The 13,222-nt window shown below is 36.4% G+C and overlaps 1 protein-coding gene across 1 annotated transcript in view; it reads right to left on the reverse strand.

The window, feature by feature from the left end:
• HMGCLL1 (3-hydroxymethyl-3-methylglutaryl-CoA lyase like 1) overlaps positions 1 to 8,596 on the reverse strand; it is a 255,407-nt gene extending 246,811 nt beyond the window's left edge. Inside the window, exon 1 of the mRNA XM_054698883.1 lies at positions 8,399 to 8,596. Within this exon, the coding sequence (XP_054554858.1) occupies positions 8,399 to 8,464 (66 nt within the window). The 5' untranslated portion in view covers positions 8,465 to 8,596. The remainder of the gene's footprint in view (positions 1 to 8,398) is intronic.
• Positions 8,597 to 13,222: the final 4,626 nt, after the last annotated feature.

A 13,222-nucleotide genomic window follows, 5' to 3' on the forward strand; every position in this document is an offset into this window, starting at 1 on the left:
GGTGGCAGGAAATAACCTTCAAAGAAACTTAAGGGATTTGGTATCTGTCACCTAATGAAAGAGGGTAGAGGCAGTAAAAGTTTATTCTAAGATGGAAATTAAACAGCCTTTAATAGGAAGTGATAGCACCTGATTAAAGGTACTATCTAAGGTAATCACTATTCCTATTCAAGTGCTTTTTGTAGACAAAGATCTGAGGTACTTAAAATCTGGAGGACAGTATAAATGGCAAAGAAACCAAAAATTGAAAGGTGAGCAGTCAATTCTGGATTTGGGAAGTTTACACTAAAAAAACACAAAAAACAAAACAAAACAAACAAAAAAAACAAGTTTAAATACTAAACAAGTAGCTCAAGGCATAAATTCAAAGACAATATTCTGAGGTCTAAATTTTACACTGTACATAATCAATGAAATCCCATTCATTTTTCATGTTTTCATTTATATTTCAGTGACATCTTTAATACACTATACTACTCAGATAGCTGATATAAATAAATAAGGGCTAACACTACACACATAGACACAATCTTTGCCTTCAGAAAATTATACTCTCTTAGTATAGACAGTTACAGAAACATAAATCTAAACTACATATATAATATTTAATACATTAATGATATTATTTAAACAGTTTATCCTCCTTTGACAAAATCTGATAAGCATATAATTCTGGCACCTAGATCATTAAACTGACACAAGAGACACTGTTTGGTTAAATAATTACCCTGAAAATATGGGAAAGTAAAAATATCATAGTTAGGTAACAAATTCCTCCACATCAACAAAACTTTCCTTATTCTACAAAGAAATTTCCATCAGCTTTTCTTACAAAGGTATATTATATATCATCTTCACAACATGAAAAACTATTTCATCAGATCAATCTGGCACTTAAACACAAAGATTTAATCAGCTTTTTATAATTTTACCCATCTTCACTTCACTCATATTAAGTATGTATGAACCCAGGTAATTGTCTGATAGGAATTCAAAACTGTCACTGAAATAAAATGATAAATTTTGAAATTTATTTTTCATATTGACACTTCATACAATCTTAGATTTAGAACTGTTAATTTCAAAATAAGGATTCCTTTCACAAAGTAAAACTACATTATAAACTACACTCATTTATGTTCAAACTAAAAAACAAACTCAAGGTCTTATATTTTGTATGATTAATTGAAAGTCATATATTTTTAACTATAAGGATTTCCCTTGAAGATATTAAAGTTGAAACCCTAAATCCAAGCCATATATACTTAATTTTCCTGGAGTTGAAATTGTATCTAGCGATTTTGGGTAAAACTGAGGCTTCAGGGTCTAGTAAAATATTTATGAATCAGCCCTATAGTTCTGCCAAATCAGTTATATATATATTGAAATTCAGGTGAGAGAAACTGTGATTAAGTTGATCTCTTTAGTGAGCCAAAAGTTGTGAAAATTTTACATTATTTGTAAAAGAGTCTCATCTAGGGGCCTCCCTGGTACAGCAGGGGGTTAAGACTCAACCTATGAAGCAATTCGCAGCCACTGCAGCACGAGTTTGATTTCCTGGCCAGGGAGGTGACCCACGTGGTGCAGCAGACCTCTCTTGACTCGCCCACTGCTCTCCTCAGCAGTGTATTTCGTCAGTCTGCCTGTTCTTTTCCCCGCTCTGTCTCTGGGGAGTTCTCTCACCCTCCCACACATCTGGCCTGTACCCCGGCTCTTGTATAAATAAAATAAATCTAAAAAAAATCTTCATCTAAATTAAACCACAAACTGAAATACTTTGCAAAAATACAAAGCTCATGAGTTTTTCTTTTTTGTTTGCTGAGTAATATTCCATTGTGTATAGGTACCACATCTTCTTGATCCAGTCATCTATTTTGGGGCATTTGGGTTGTTTCCATAGCTTACCTATTATAAATAGTGCTACTATAAACATAGGGGTGCAGGTGCCCTTTTGAATTAATGTTTCCATGTCCTTTGGGTAAATACCTAAGAGTGGAATTGCTGGATCATATGGAAGCTCCATCTTTAGCAGATTGAGGAATCGCCACACAGCTCTGCATAGTGGTTATAATAATAATAAAGTAAAAATCAAAATCAACAAGCAACTATAAACCTGAGACACACCAAGATGAAAATGCATACATTGTGCAAAAATGAAAAATGATGTAAAATACATAAAATTTAAAAATTAAAAGAAAAAAATAGCTCATTTATCAGTATTTCATGGCTCCTTTTCTATTGCTTTTAACATCCTCCTCTTCAGCACATACAGCATTTTCCCCCCTGCTAATATAAAGGTTGCTAATACATTTTTTTATTGAGATCCCTTTTCATTGGTTTTATATGGCATATAGATTTTAACCATGTATGAATATTTTATTAATGATGCTTCTATTGGAAGTTGTTTATTATTGCTGTTGCTAATGAATTTTGCTATAGAAATACAGACAAAATGCTATTTCCTGGACTTCCGTGAAGAACAATGTAGTCATGGATTCAATATAATATTTTAAAGAATGAGTCCTTGAGAATTGAGCCCTGGGCAAGAAAAGTACAGTAAGTGGCTCCAAATGATCCACTTATACAAAAATATCTTCTTTACTGTATAGCTTCTATGATCAGTTACCAAACTAATCTAGTTACATTGTAACTACTTTTTTTCAGCCTCTATTGATACAATTATGTGATATTTCTATTTCTATTTGTTGAAATGGTGAATTACACTGATTTATTTGCATTTGTTGAACCATCTTTGCATCCCTAGATTATACCACTTAGTCATGATGTGTGAGTCTCTTAATGTATTGCTGGATTTGACCTAACAGTATTTAGTTGACGATTTCTGCATCATGTTAATTAAAGATATCAATTGTAGTTTTGTTGTTGTGTGTTGCACCTGTCTAGTTTTGGAATCAGGACAATGGGTTTAGGAGTGTTCCCTCCTATTTGACGATAACTGTAACTATATCTACAAGGTAAGTAATTTGTTGAAACTGAAATATATTACTTGATCAAAGATGACACAATGAAAAATGACACCACACTATGAATATGTAAATATAATAAGAAAGGACAAAAAAAGTGGCACCCAGCAGTATATGATATTTAGTAGCTGTGGCAGAACATGGAAGAGACAAAAGGAATTTCTGGTGTCAAGGTCCCTGCAAGCATGTCTAAACTAGAATTGAGGAATCTTAATCTTCCAGATATGTGGGAGAAAAGCAACCAGAAAATTGGTATTGTATTCTATGAAGGAAACACTCAGGAAGATCTATGGGGACTGGAGAAGAGGAATTTAATCTTTCTACTCTGAAAAAAAATCTTGAAGGATATAATACAGTAAGTACTTTTCTAATGTATTTTAGTCTCCATGATATGCTCCTTAGAAGGTTCCAATTATAAGGGTTTGTAAAATGAATTTTTAATCATATGATCCCATGATAGAATAATTATCTATTTATGTAAGAAATAACTTTGTTATGAGAATATACAAGAACTATAGGCCAACATCTACACAGATTTTCATAAATTATATCAGCAAATAAGAGATACTCAGTATCAGGATCCTTCATCATGTAATTAAATGAAAATATGGTCCTTTTTTTTTAAATCATCACTAAGCAATTATTTTCTCAACAGAAAATAAGGGGAGTAATTTTTATTATTCTTGAGAAATAACTTCACCATCAGCTTTCTATAGTAACAAATGGAAACTTTCAACAGAAATGCATGTCATGTTAATTGCCACATGAACTGAAAATAAAATATATGATATAGTACTATAAATTTCCTGTCTTAAAAATTAAAGAAAAAGTAATTGTGAAAATAATTCCAATTGTAAGTAAATGCTGTTTGTTTAAGGAATATGATCACAATCATTCCAACTGAAATAAATGTTATCTGTTTAAAAGATATTATTATAGTAATTAAATGTGATTTGATAACCACAATGAAAATTATTTGGTAGGTATAACAAAATTAACTTGGGTTTCTTTGTTTCCTCATAATGTAATATGAGATGTGATCCTAAAAATATATCTTCAGTTTAATTACCATGAAAAAAATTAAACATATGAGTGATGTTGGGCATTTGTATTCATTCTAGAAATAAGCTATATAAAACAGATCTCTGTAATGGTCCAGAACTAACATCTCTGAGAAATTAGAGCATAAAAATGCTCATACTTAGGGCTTTTGTTTTATCAACCAAATGTCTCTTTGTACTGTAAAAAAGAAGAGAATCCTTGGAACAAAATCCTATCTTATGTTGATAGCTTTGTATCAGTAAACTAAATCCACGGTAACATTGTATAACAACCACAAAATATCAGCATCATACAGGAATAAACATTTCTTTATTCCCAACTCTACAGGTATTCTGTGGGTCAGCTAATGTAAACTGGGCTAGACTTGATAGTCTGCTTGATCTTGACTGGACTTTATGTTTCCCTGCATCCATAGCACCAACAGTTTCTTATTCTTTTCCTGTATCAGAACGTTAGTTTAAACATATCCCTATAGTAATGGCAGAAGTGCAACAGAAAAGCCCAGTCATGCAAATCCTATCTTCCCACCTTCTACTAGTCAAAGTTGTGTGTTGAACTTCAAAGGAAAGGAGTGGAGAAATGCAATTAATCTTTTTTAGTGAGAGGAAATTCAAAGTCTAATGGCAAAGGGTATGGAATATGGAAAGGTAAAAAACTGGATCTCTTAATACAGTCACTCCTAAACTCCTCTGCCACAGATGGAGTTTGAGTGCACGTTTTTCTTCTCTAACCCCACAGGTTGCAAGAGCCATCACATTTGTATGACATTTGATTTTAAAAAATGGAATACCATTTTTCCGTTAAATATCCTATCCACACCAGTCACAAATAGTTTTAATATAAGCAAGCCTCTTGCGCTGTAACATGACTCAGAAAACACCTCTTCTAAACTGCCTAATTGAAACATTATTTAGGAAATGTGGTATCTGGGGATCTTATTTGTTGAAATGTTAATACCAAGGGCCAACACGTAAACATCTTTTTTTATTTTTATCATTTTTAAATATCTTATAGGAAAAACATCTCTGTATCTAGGAATGTACAAAGATCTCAATTATTATGCTTTCAAAATGTAACTTGGTAATATTTTAGTTACTATATTCAATGCATGCATTTCCATTAATTTATACTCTAGTACTTATAATGCTGCATATTCATCTCACGTGTATTGATGCTTCCTTTAAAATGCAATTCTCTCAGGCCTCCGTGGTGACACAGGGGTTAAGCACAGCACAATGAAGCTGTCTGCAGCCTCTGCAGAATGAGTTTGATCCTGAGCCTGCTAGGGAGCTACCCACATGGTTCAGCAGACCTCTCCTGTCTCGCCTGCTGCTCCCATCAGCAGTGTATTTCAGTCAATCCTTCTTTTCTGTTCCCCACTCTGCGTCTGGTGAATCCTCTCACCCCCTGCACCTCTGGCCTGTACCCCAGTTCTTATATGCATAAACAAACAAATCTTTAAAAAATAAAATGCAATTTTCAACACTAAACTAAAACTTTTTAAATTGCAACTTTGTCTGAAACACTCCAACAAATTTATGCCTAATGTTTTCTGATATCTGTGATAAGTTGTGATTTTCTGTAAGTTTCTCTTCCTACAGCTCATGGCTTCACTCGTTATCTCTTAGTCTAGAATGATGTAAAAAGCTCAGGAAGAAGATATTTCACTAAGTTCCTTTTTCCCTGAGTTAGAATAAGTTCACGTTTTCTAGTTATTACTTCTTCTAATCTAAGGAATGTTGGTCGGAAACATTTTGTAAGTTTCAAATGTATAGAATTATGGTCTGACATCTACATATAAATCATGATCATGACCAAAAGTCCGGTTTCCATATACCATCATACCACTGATACCTATTTTGTTTCTCCTACCCTGGAGCATGCACTCTTGATGAGCGAGCCTTGCAGACACCACTGCATACCAGCATGAATGCAATAATAAGACAACAAAGGATAACAAAGAATTGGAGAATGAACATTATCCTAGCTGGATTTCCTGCTTTCAATCCATTCGTATTCTCCAAACTTCGGCTAGGAAAATCTTTACATATCATTTTTTCTTTCTAAATTGTTGTCTTTATTGCATTGCCCCATTTGTTTTCAAAATCTTTTTTATGGGACACTGTAGAATAAGTGAAAAAGTGTCAAGTTTTTCTGCCCTCCCACCATTAGCATTAATGACGGATCCCTATGGTCCTAAACGCATGCCTGATGGCAGGCACCTGGCGTAGGGTGTGGGCATGCACAGGTGGGCACACCTGGGCTGAGATGGGGCTTATAAGGGTGGCGTAATGGGACGCCAGCAGAGAAGGAACCAGAAGAGAGAGAACACCAGAGAGCTCAGAAAGAGTGAAGACTTTCCTGGGGCTGGGAGGCCTGCCTGCCTCCCAACACCCCCCACCTCCACCCTCCGCACTCCTGTCTGCCTGTAGGGTAAGGTAAAAAGCATCAGGCTTTTCTGCCCTCCCGCCATCGGGACAGATGACAGAACCCTGCGATCCTGAATGCATGCCTGATGGCGGGCACCTGGAGTAGGCAGTGGGCATAGGTAGATGGGATTCACCTGGGCTAAGACAGGCTTTTAAGAGGGGGTGTCACAGAGAAGCCAAGAATGCAGAGAAACAGAACAGAAGCCAATAGAACGCCAGAGAGCCCAGATAGAGTAAGGGTCTGTTGTGCTCGCTTCGGCAGCACATATATTAAAAAAAGAGTGAGGATTTGCTGGGGGCTGGGAGGACTGCCAGCCTCCTGGCCCCCCTAGCACCCCTGCCTGCCGTGTACCCGGAAAATTCCAATAAAAGCCTGCAAAAGCCACCGAGGGCTCCAGGACTCTGACTCCCCCCTTACCCCATCTGCTGGGTCAGAAAACCTGCACTGTGGCCCATTCCTGCCCCTACTCTGCCAGTGTACCTAGGAAAGGCTCAATAAAGGCCTGAGAAAGCCACCGAGGGCTCCAGGACTTTACCCATCTACTCGCATCATAGATAAACTTCACTGTGTCTTCCTGCCCCTACAGAAACACACATCTGGTGTGACAGAAGGTAAATAAGAAAGATTAAAACCTCAGTAATTTCAGCAGTTACTTTCAGTTTGAACAAATTAAGGTATTCATCCACCATTATCTAAACAGTAAGTTCTCCCATCTGTGAAAACCTGAGGAAGGAGGAGTTCAAAATAATCCAATTCCTTGATACAAATGAAGAAATCACTGCACTTCACTCCCACTCCTTGTGGAGAACTACAAGGCCTGGGAAATACCATCTCCAAGTGGACCACCATGTGTTTAAGAAAAAGGAGAGGGGTTTGGGGGAAAAGCAAAATTCTTCCTTCATTTTCTGTATATCATTCCTTTACATGTTTGGCTTTTTTTTCACATTTTTTTTTTATTATTATTAACTTCCCAGGAAATCTTTCACCCATTTTCTTCTAACATACAAGTCCCAGTGCTATCTGATGCCTTCCCACACATAGGGTATTGTTCCCAACTTCTGTTATTTAAATCTAGTTTTAATAACTTAATAAACAAACCATTCTCCAGTTATTCCCTTTCTTGCTTCCAGTTTTTTATTCTGTTGGACTGTAATGTATTCTCACCTCAAAAATCCTAAGCCTGGGCCTCCCCGTTGGTGCAGTGGGTTGAGCACAGCGCTGTGAAGCTGTCTGCAGACTCTGCAGTTCGGGTTCAAGTCCCAGCCAGCCAGTGAGATTCCCACATGGCGGGGCAGACCTCTCCTGTCTCCGCCGATGCTCCCCTCAGCAGTGCCTTCGGTCTGTCTGCCTGTTCTGCTCCCCACTCTGTCTCTGGTGAATCCTTTCACCCTCCCGTGCCTCTGGCCTGTACCCCAGCTATTGTATAAATAAAAAAAAAAAATCTTAAAAAAAAATCCTAAGCCTATATATTCAAGTTTCTTGTCAAAAATTTCCTCTGCTTTAGAATATGAATTGATGAATTCAATCAGAATAACCCTCCATTAACATCTTTGACCCTTTACCTATGTTTCTCTGTAAGTGCTAATCACTTATTTAATTGAAAAATTTTACTAAGAAAGCTTTCATACATGCAAAGCAATATATAAAAATGAATTTGGGCAGTGCCGTGCTCTCACAAATCTGTCCCTTGCTTCAACAATGTTTGCACCAAACAAACCCCAACGTCAGCCACTCTCCCATCTCTTCATTAGCAACTCATGGGACCGACTTCTCCGCCACTTTCTGCACCAGCCACCACCACTTTTTGAGTTTAGTTCCTTATTGCAGGTCAACCAGCAGATTTCTCAAAATTCCCTGAGCGAGGCCAAGGCTGCGGTCCACCGCCCTCCTGTTAGGCCTGTCTGCAGGCCGCCCTCACCTACCTCGCCCAGAGCCTTCGGTCCCCTCCGCGAAGTCGTGCCTCCAGAAGAAGGGGCCACTTCATCCATGAGCAGGCCGAGCTACAAAACCCGTCCTGCTCTCTCTGCTCCCTCTTCCAGCACGTACAGAAGCGCCCCTACGTGAGCAGGGCAAAAGCCTGGACGCCATGCACGCCGCGGGACTAGGGGAGGAGGGTGAACCCCGCCCCTTTGCACCTGCGCACTTTGGGTGGTGTCTGCACAAACTCTTCCCTGACGTTCTAGAAGAGCAGGTGAAGCTCATCAGGAAGATTGGCTCCAGCTGCTCAAGCTCCACAGGCGGCTGGACTCCAGACTAGGCTGGAATAGTATCTCTTCAAAAGGCATGATTAGCAGTCACTACATCCAGATAGAGGCCTTGGAGGGGCCTCTGTGAAGTCCCTCTAGTTCAGGCGCATGTGCCGGAGGTTTTCTCTCCCTCCACCCTGGAGCCATAGTCGAAGAACAAATGGAAACAAAACAAAAACATTTTTTGTTGTTGCAGTAACACCCTAAATTTGTTCCTGCCTATTTACATTTATGCTTCTACATGGACTCTGCCCTTGGTCCTATGACTTGCTTTGACTTATGGGACAATAGCAGTTGTGCTACAAGACCCTATAAAAGGGTTTGCATATCAGGCGGTGCTTTCCAACTTCTAGGAATCTTTTGACCACTGATTGTCCTGCTAGAGACTTGTGACCTAACCAGCCCTATCACTTCTAGTTTATAACTAGAAGTGCAATACCCTGCACGAGTGCCAGACCTGTAAACGAGGAAATGGCCGACAGTAGAGCTACAGCAGATGCATAAACTGATTGCAGTTTCAGAAATGAGGCCAAGCAAGATGAGTAGAAAAATAATATCTGAGTCTGGTCCAATTGCTGATGCACAGAATTGTGAGCTAAAACCATTGTAGTAAGAAGATGTGGAGATATCCTTTTACACAACAGAAGCTGATACACAATGTATATATACAATTTTAAAAAATATTAAATTTAGCCATTTTACTACCAATTATACTAGGAAAATAGCATTACAAATAGCCCCGGGGACTACTTGGCGGCTCAAGGGGTTAAGTCTCAGCACTATGAAGCTGACCCACATGGCAGAGCAGACATCTCTTGTGCCCTACCTCCCATCCCCTCGGCCTCTCACCCCCTGCACCTCTGCCCTACACCGCGACTCTTGTATAAATAAATAAATAAATAAATAAATAAATAAATAAATACATCTTTAAAAAATAGCACCATCATCAGTTTTGGGGGAATGGCCATTATCTTGAATTCTGAATTTTTTTTCATTATTTGTTACTCTTTAAAACATATACAAACAAGTATTTGCCTAAAAATGTATTGTTTAATTTTATTTTGCGATGTATAAAAGTTATATCATACTGTGTATAATCTTCCACAATGTACTTGGTTTTTTCAGCATTGTAAGACTTGGTAAAATGGCAGCTAATTAATTTTCACAGTTATATAATGTGATAAACTTGTTGATTTTCTGTAGATGAACATTTGTGTCCTGTCCAGGATTTGGTTGTAAGATACATGATTATTATTTGTTAACATGAACAATTTTGGTTTTTTTTTTGTTTTTAATATTTTATTTTATATAATTTTTAAATCATTTTTCATCTTTGTACAATGTATGCATTTTCATTTTGGTTATATTCCCCATACAATTGCACCCCCCCCCTTATTTTGATTCTAGTTCTTCCTCTTCCCGCCCCTCCCTAATCCCCCCCCCTCAGTGTGTCTCTGGTTTATAGTTGCTTCTTGATTTTGATTATTACTTTGCATTGATTAGTCCTTTTCCTGGTCTCTTATTTAGGTTTTCTAAATTCCTGCTATGAGTGAGACCATCCGGTATTTTTCTTTTTCTTTCTGACTTATAACATGAACAATTTTTGTCATGAACCTTTGTGTATTATTTCTTAGTTCAGCTCTCCTGAAGTGTTCCCAAGAGGTGGACTATTACTTACAGAATTATGTTAAATGGTTATATATAAGTAAATATGTAAATGTTAAGATTGTATACTAAATTATTCTATCAATTTGTACTTTCAACAGTATAATAGTCCATATTCTCTCCAACAATCAATATTAAATTGGGGGGAAACTATTTGCCAATCTGGTGTGAAATATTATCTCATTGTAGTCTTTATTTGCCTTTTCATTATTGTGAAATTAAACATTGTTTTTGTATTATTTGGCCATAACCCTCTCCTTTTTTGGGATAAGCCTATTCAAATTTTACTCATTTTTCTATTGGGCTACTCCTATATCTTGTACTTATGTATAGGTTTGTTTCTATCTCCTTATAGTTAGCATGTGTCTCACATAAAATTAGTAAATAGTAACTCAGTCTTTGTCAAGGTAAGTTACATTCTTTTTGGATAACAGAGAATAACATGTTAATTTATACAACTTTTTGACAAATATTATGACAATTTTTTCTTCATTTTCTTCTTCACAGACAACTTAGAATAAACTGTTTGGTATACTTATTTTAAAACATTGTGCATTTGTCCTTTTGGTCTAATTGTTTGGTGCTTGCCACATCCTTGTGAAGAGATGCTTGAAAGGAAAAGTGAAAAAACAGACTTTTTTAAAATGTTCATTTTAGTTATACATGCAACAAACTTGGCTAAGCTCTTCTAAATCAACTCCCACAACCTCATCTAGGATACAGCACTCCCTGAGAGAGCAGTTAAAAACTCTGACTAATAAAACAGATAAAATGCAGAGCATAGTTAAAAGACTTCTTCAGGCTGTTGAGGCAAACCTTTAAAGAGCAATCAGCATAGATAAATAAATTTAAAATCATCCATCTATCTTGTCTTTAATTAATATTAACACATGATGCATGATTTTGCCTAATGATAAATAAAATATCTTAGCCCTATAATAATATTGTTCACCTTCAGAAGAGTTACACTGTTACAACATCCAGAAAATTTGGGACTAACATCTTTGTTGTTGGCTTGTGATGTAAATTCTTGTAAATATAGTATATGCTGTTTTTTTTTTTTTTTTTTAAGAAAACTCTGTTACTAAATAAAAACTAAAGCAAAGATGTTTCAGTTTTAAAAACAGAAAATAGCTGTCATCTCAGCCCAAAATGCATGTGGGTGAGCCAAGGATATTTTAAGAATATACAAAGGAACTTACTTTTGAAAGATTCGCAGGAGGAAAGTAACTTGTCAATGCTGAGAGATAGTGATGACCAAAAATCGACATTTCTATGAAGATTTTTTTCACAATCTTTTCTTGGACAACCATTTTAATATTCAGCAATATTTCAGAGTTGCTTTCTTTAGGTCCCTCCTGAGCTTTTTATGCTACCATTAAACTTCTTTTTTCAATCTTATCACAGAAATAGAGTTGGTGGATATAATGTATTACTTTTTGTTTTTTATTAAGAACTCACATTCATAGAACATTTATGTCAATGACATTTTATACAAATGTCAGATATTTAACTTCATTCACATTTTTTCTCACTGCTATTTTTACTTTCCCAAAGTTCCTTGGACTATTTTAATTTTACAGCAAGCATTATTATAATAAAATTATATGAAGATGCTTTAATAAGCTAATACCTGAACAGTATTTTCTGCAAATCTTACAGGGAGTCCATTGTCCTTATGCAATAAACAGAGATAATCTGATCCGTAAAGTCCTATTTCAGACAGGAGCAAAACTAAGTTGATTGTCTTCATGCAATTCCTTGTTTTCCATAGGCAGACCCGGACATGATTAAGCTGTGGTAATAAAAGCTAGAGAAGGATTCTCGTTTACTACTTGAACCCTGTATCTGCAGTGGTGATCATATCAATTACACGGCTTTAAATGCCATCATATGTTAATGACTTTCAGATTTACATCCCTGGCCAGGATCTTTCCTGTAATCTTAGGGTTCATATTTCTAACCACTTTCTGAATGTATCACTCAGAATATAGCATGTTCGAAATTAAACTCTCAACTCCTTGTAGTAATCTCTCTGGTCTTAAGCTGAAACTCAATAAATAATTCCTCCTTCTTTCCATTTATTAAGGCCATATTAATGGGAATAATCATTCACATACTTTTTTCAAACATCCCATCAGCACTCTACTTTTGAAATATTTCCAAATTCTAATGACTTTTCAGAATTTCTACAGTCCCCACACTAGTCACCATATTCTCTAACACAAGATTATTGCAATATCCCCTCAATTATCATCTCTGTTTCTGCTTTTGCTCTCCCACCCAGTACTTTCCTCACAATGGCCAATATTTTTTAAAATAGACAAATCTTAACCTCTTTATTAAAAAAATTCTGATGCTTTCCATCTCAGAGTAAAATTTCGCCAAAATTCTTAACTTTTAAGACCCTACAGTATCTCACCCGTTATCAGCCTGAACTCATAGTCTTCCACTCTCCCCAGTGCTTACTACCATGGTCACATTGGTTTGACAATGTCTCACAAATGCCAGCCACATTTTTTAAATTGCCACTACCAGATGAATCATTTTTTCTGCCTCTATGTTCAATTCTATATCACCACTACATGAATGAGATAACCCTTTCTAATATGGGGGCCTTTTTCTTCCTCCTGTATACTAGGTGTGCTTTAGATTGTGCCCTTTGCATATCCAGATTAGAATGTCCTAAATATGAAAGATTCTTAGAGACATTCATTATAAAATAAGGAATTTATTCCCCTCACTATGTCAATTTTAACAGTATCCCTATTACATCCACTGCTTATCTTCTAATAAAATAATAAAGCTACTTTCTATTCATTTCCAAATAATTTA

Source organism: Talpa occidentalis, unplaced genomic scaffold (assembly GCF_014898055.3).
Source record: "Talpa occidentalis isolate TD23 unplaced genomic scaffold, MPIMG_talOcc4v2.1 talOcc4.2, whole genome shotgun sequence".
NCBI classification, from domain to species: Eukaryota; Metazoa; Chordata; class Mammalia; order Eulipotyphla; family Talpidae; genus Talpa; species Talpa occidentalis.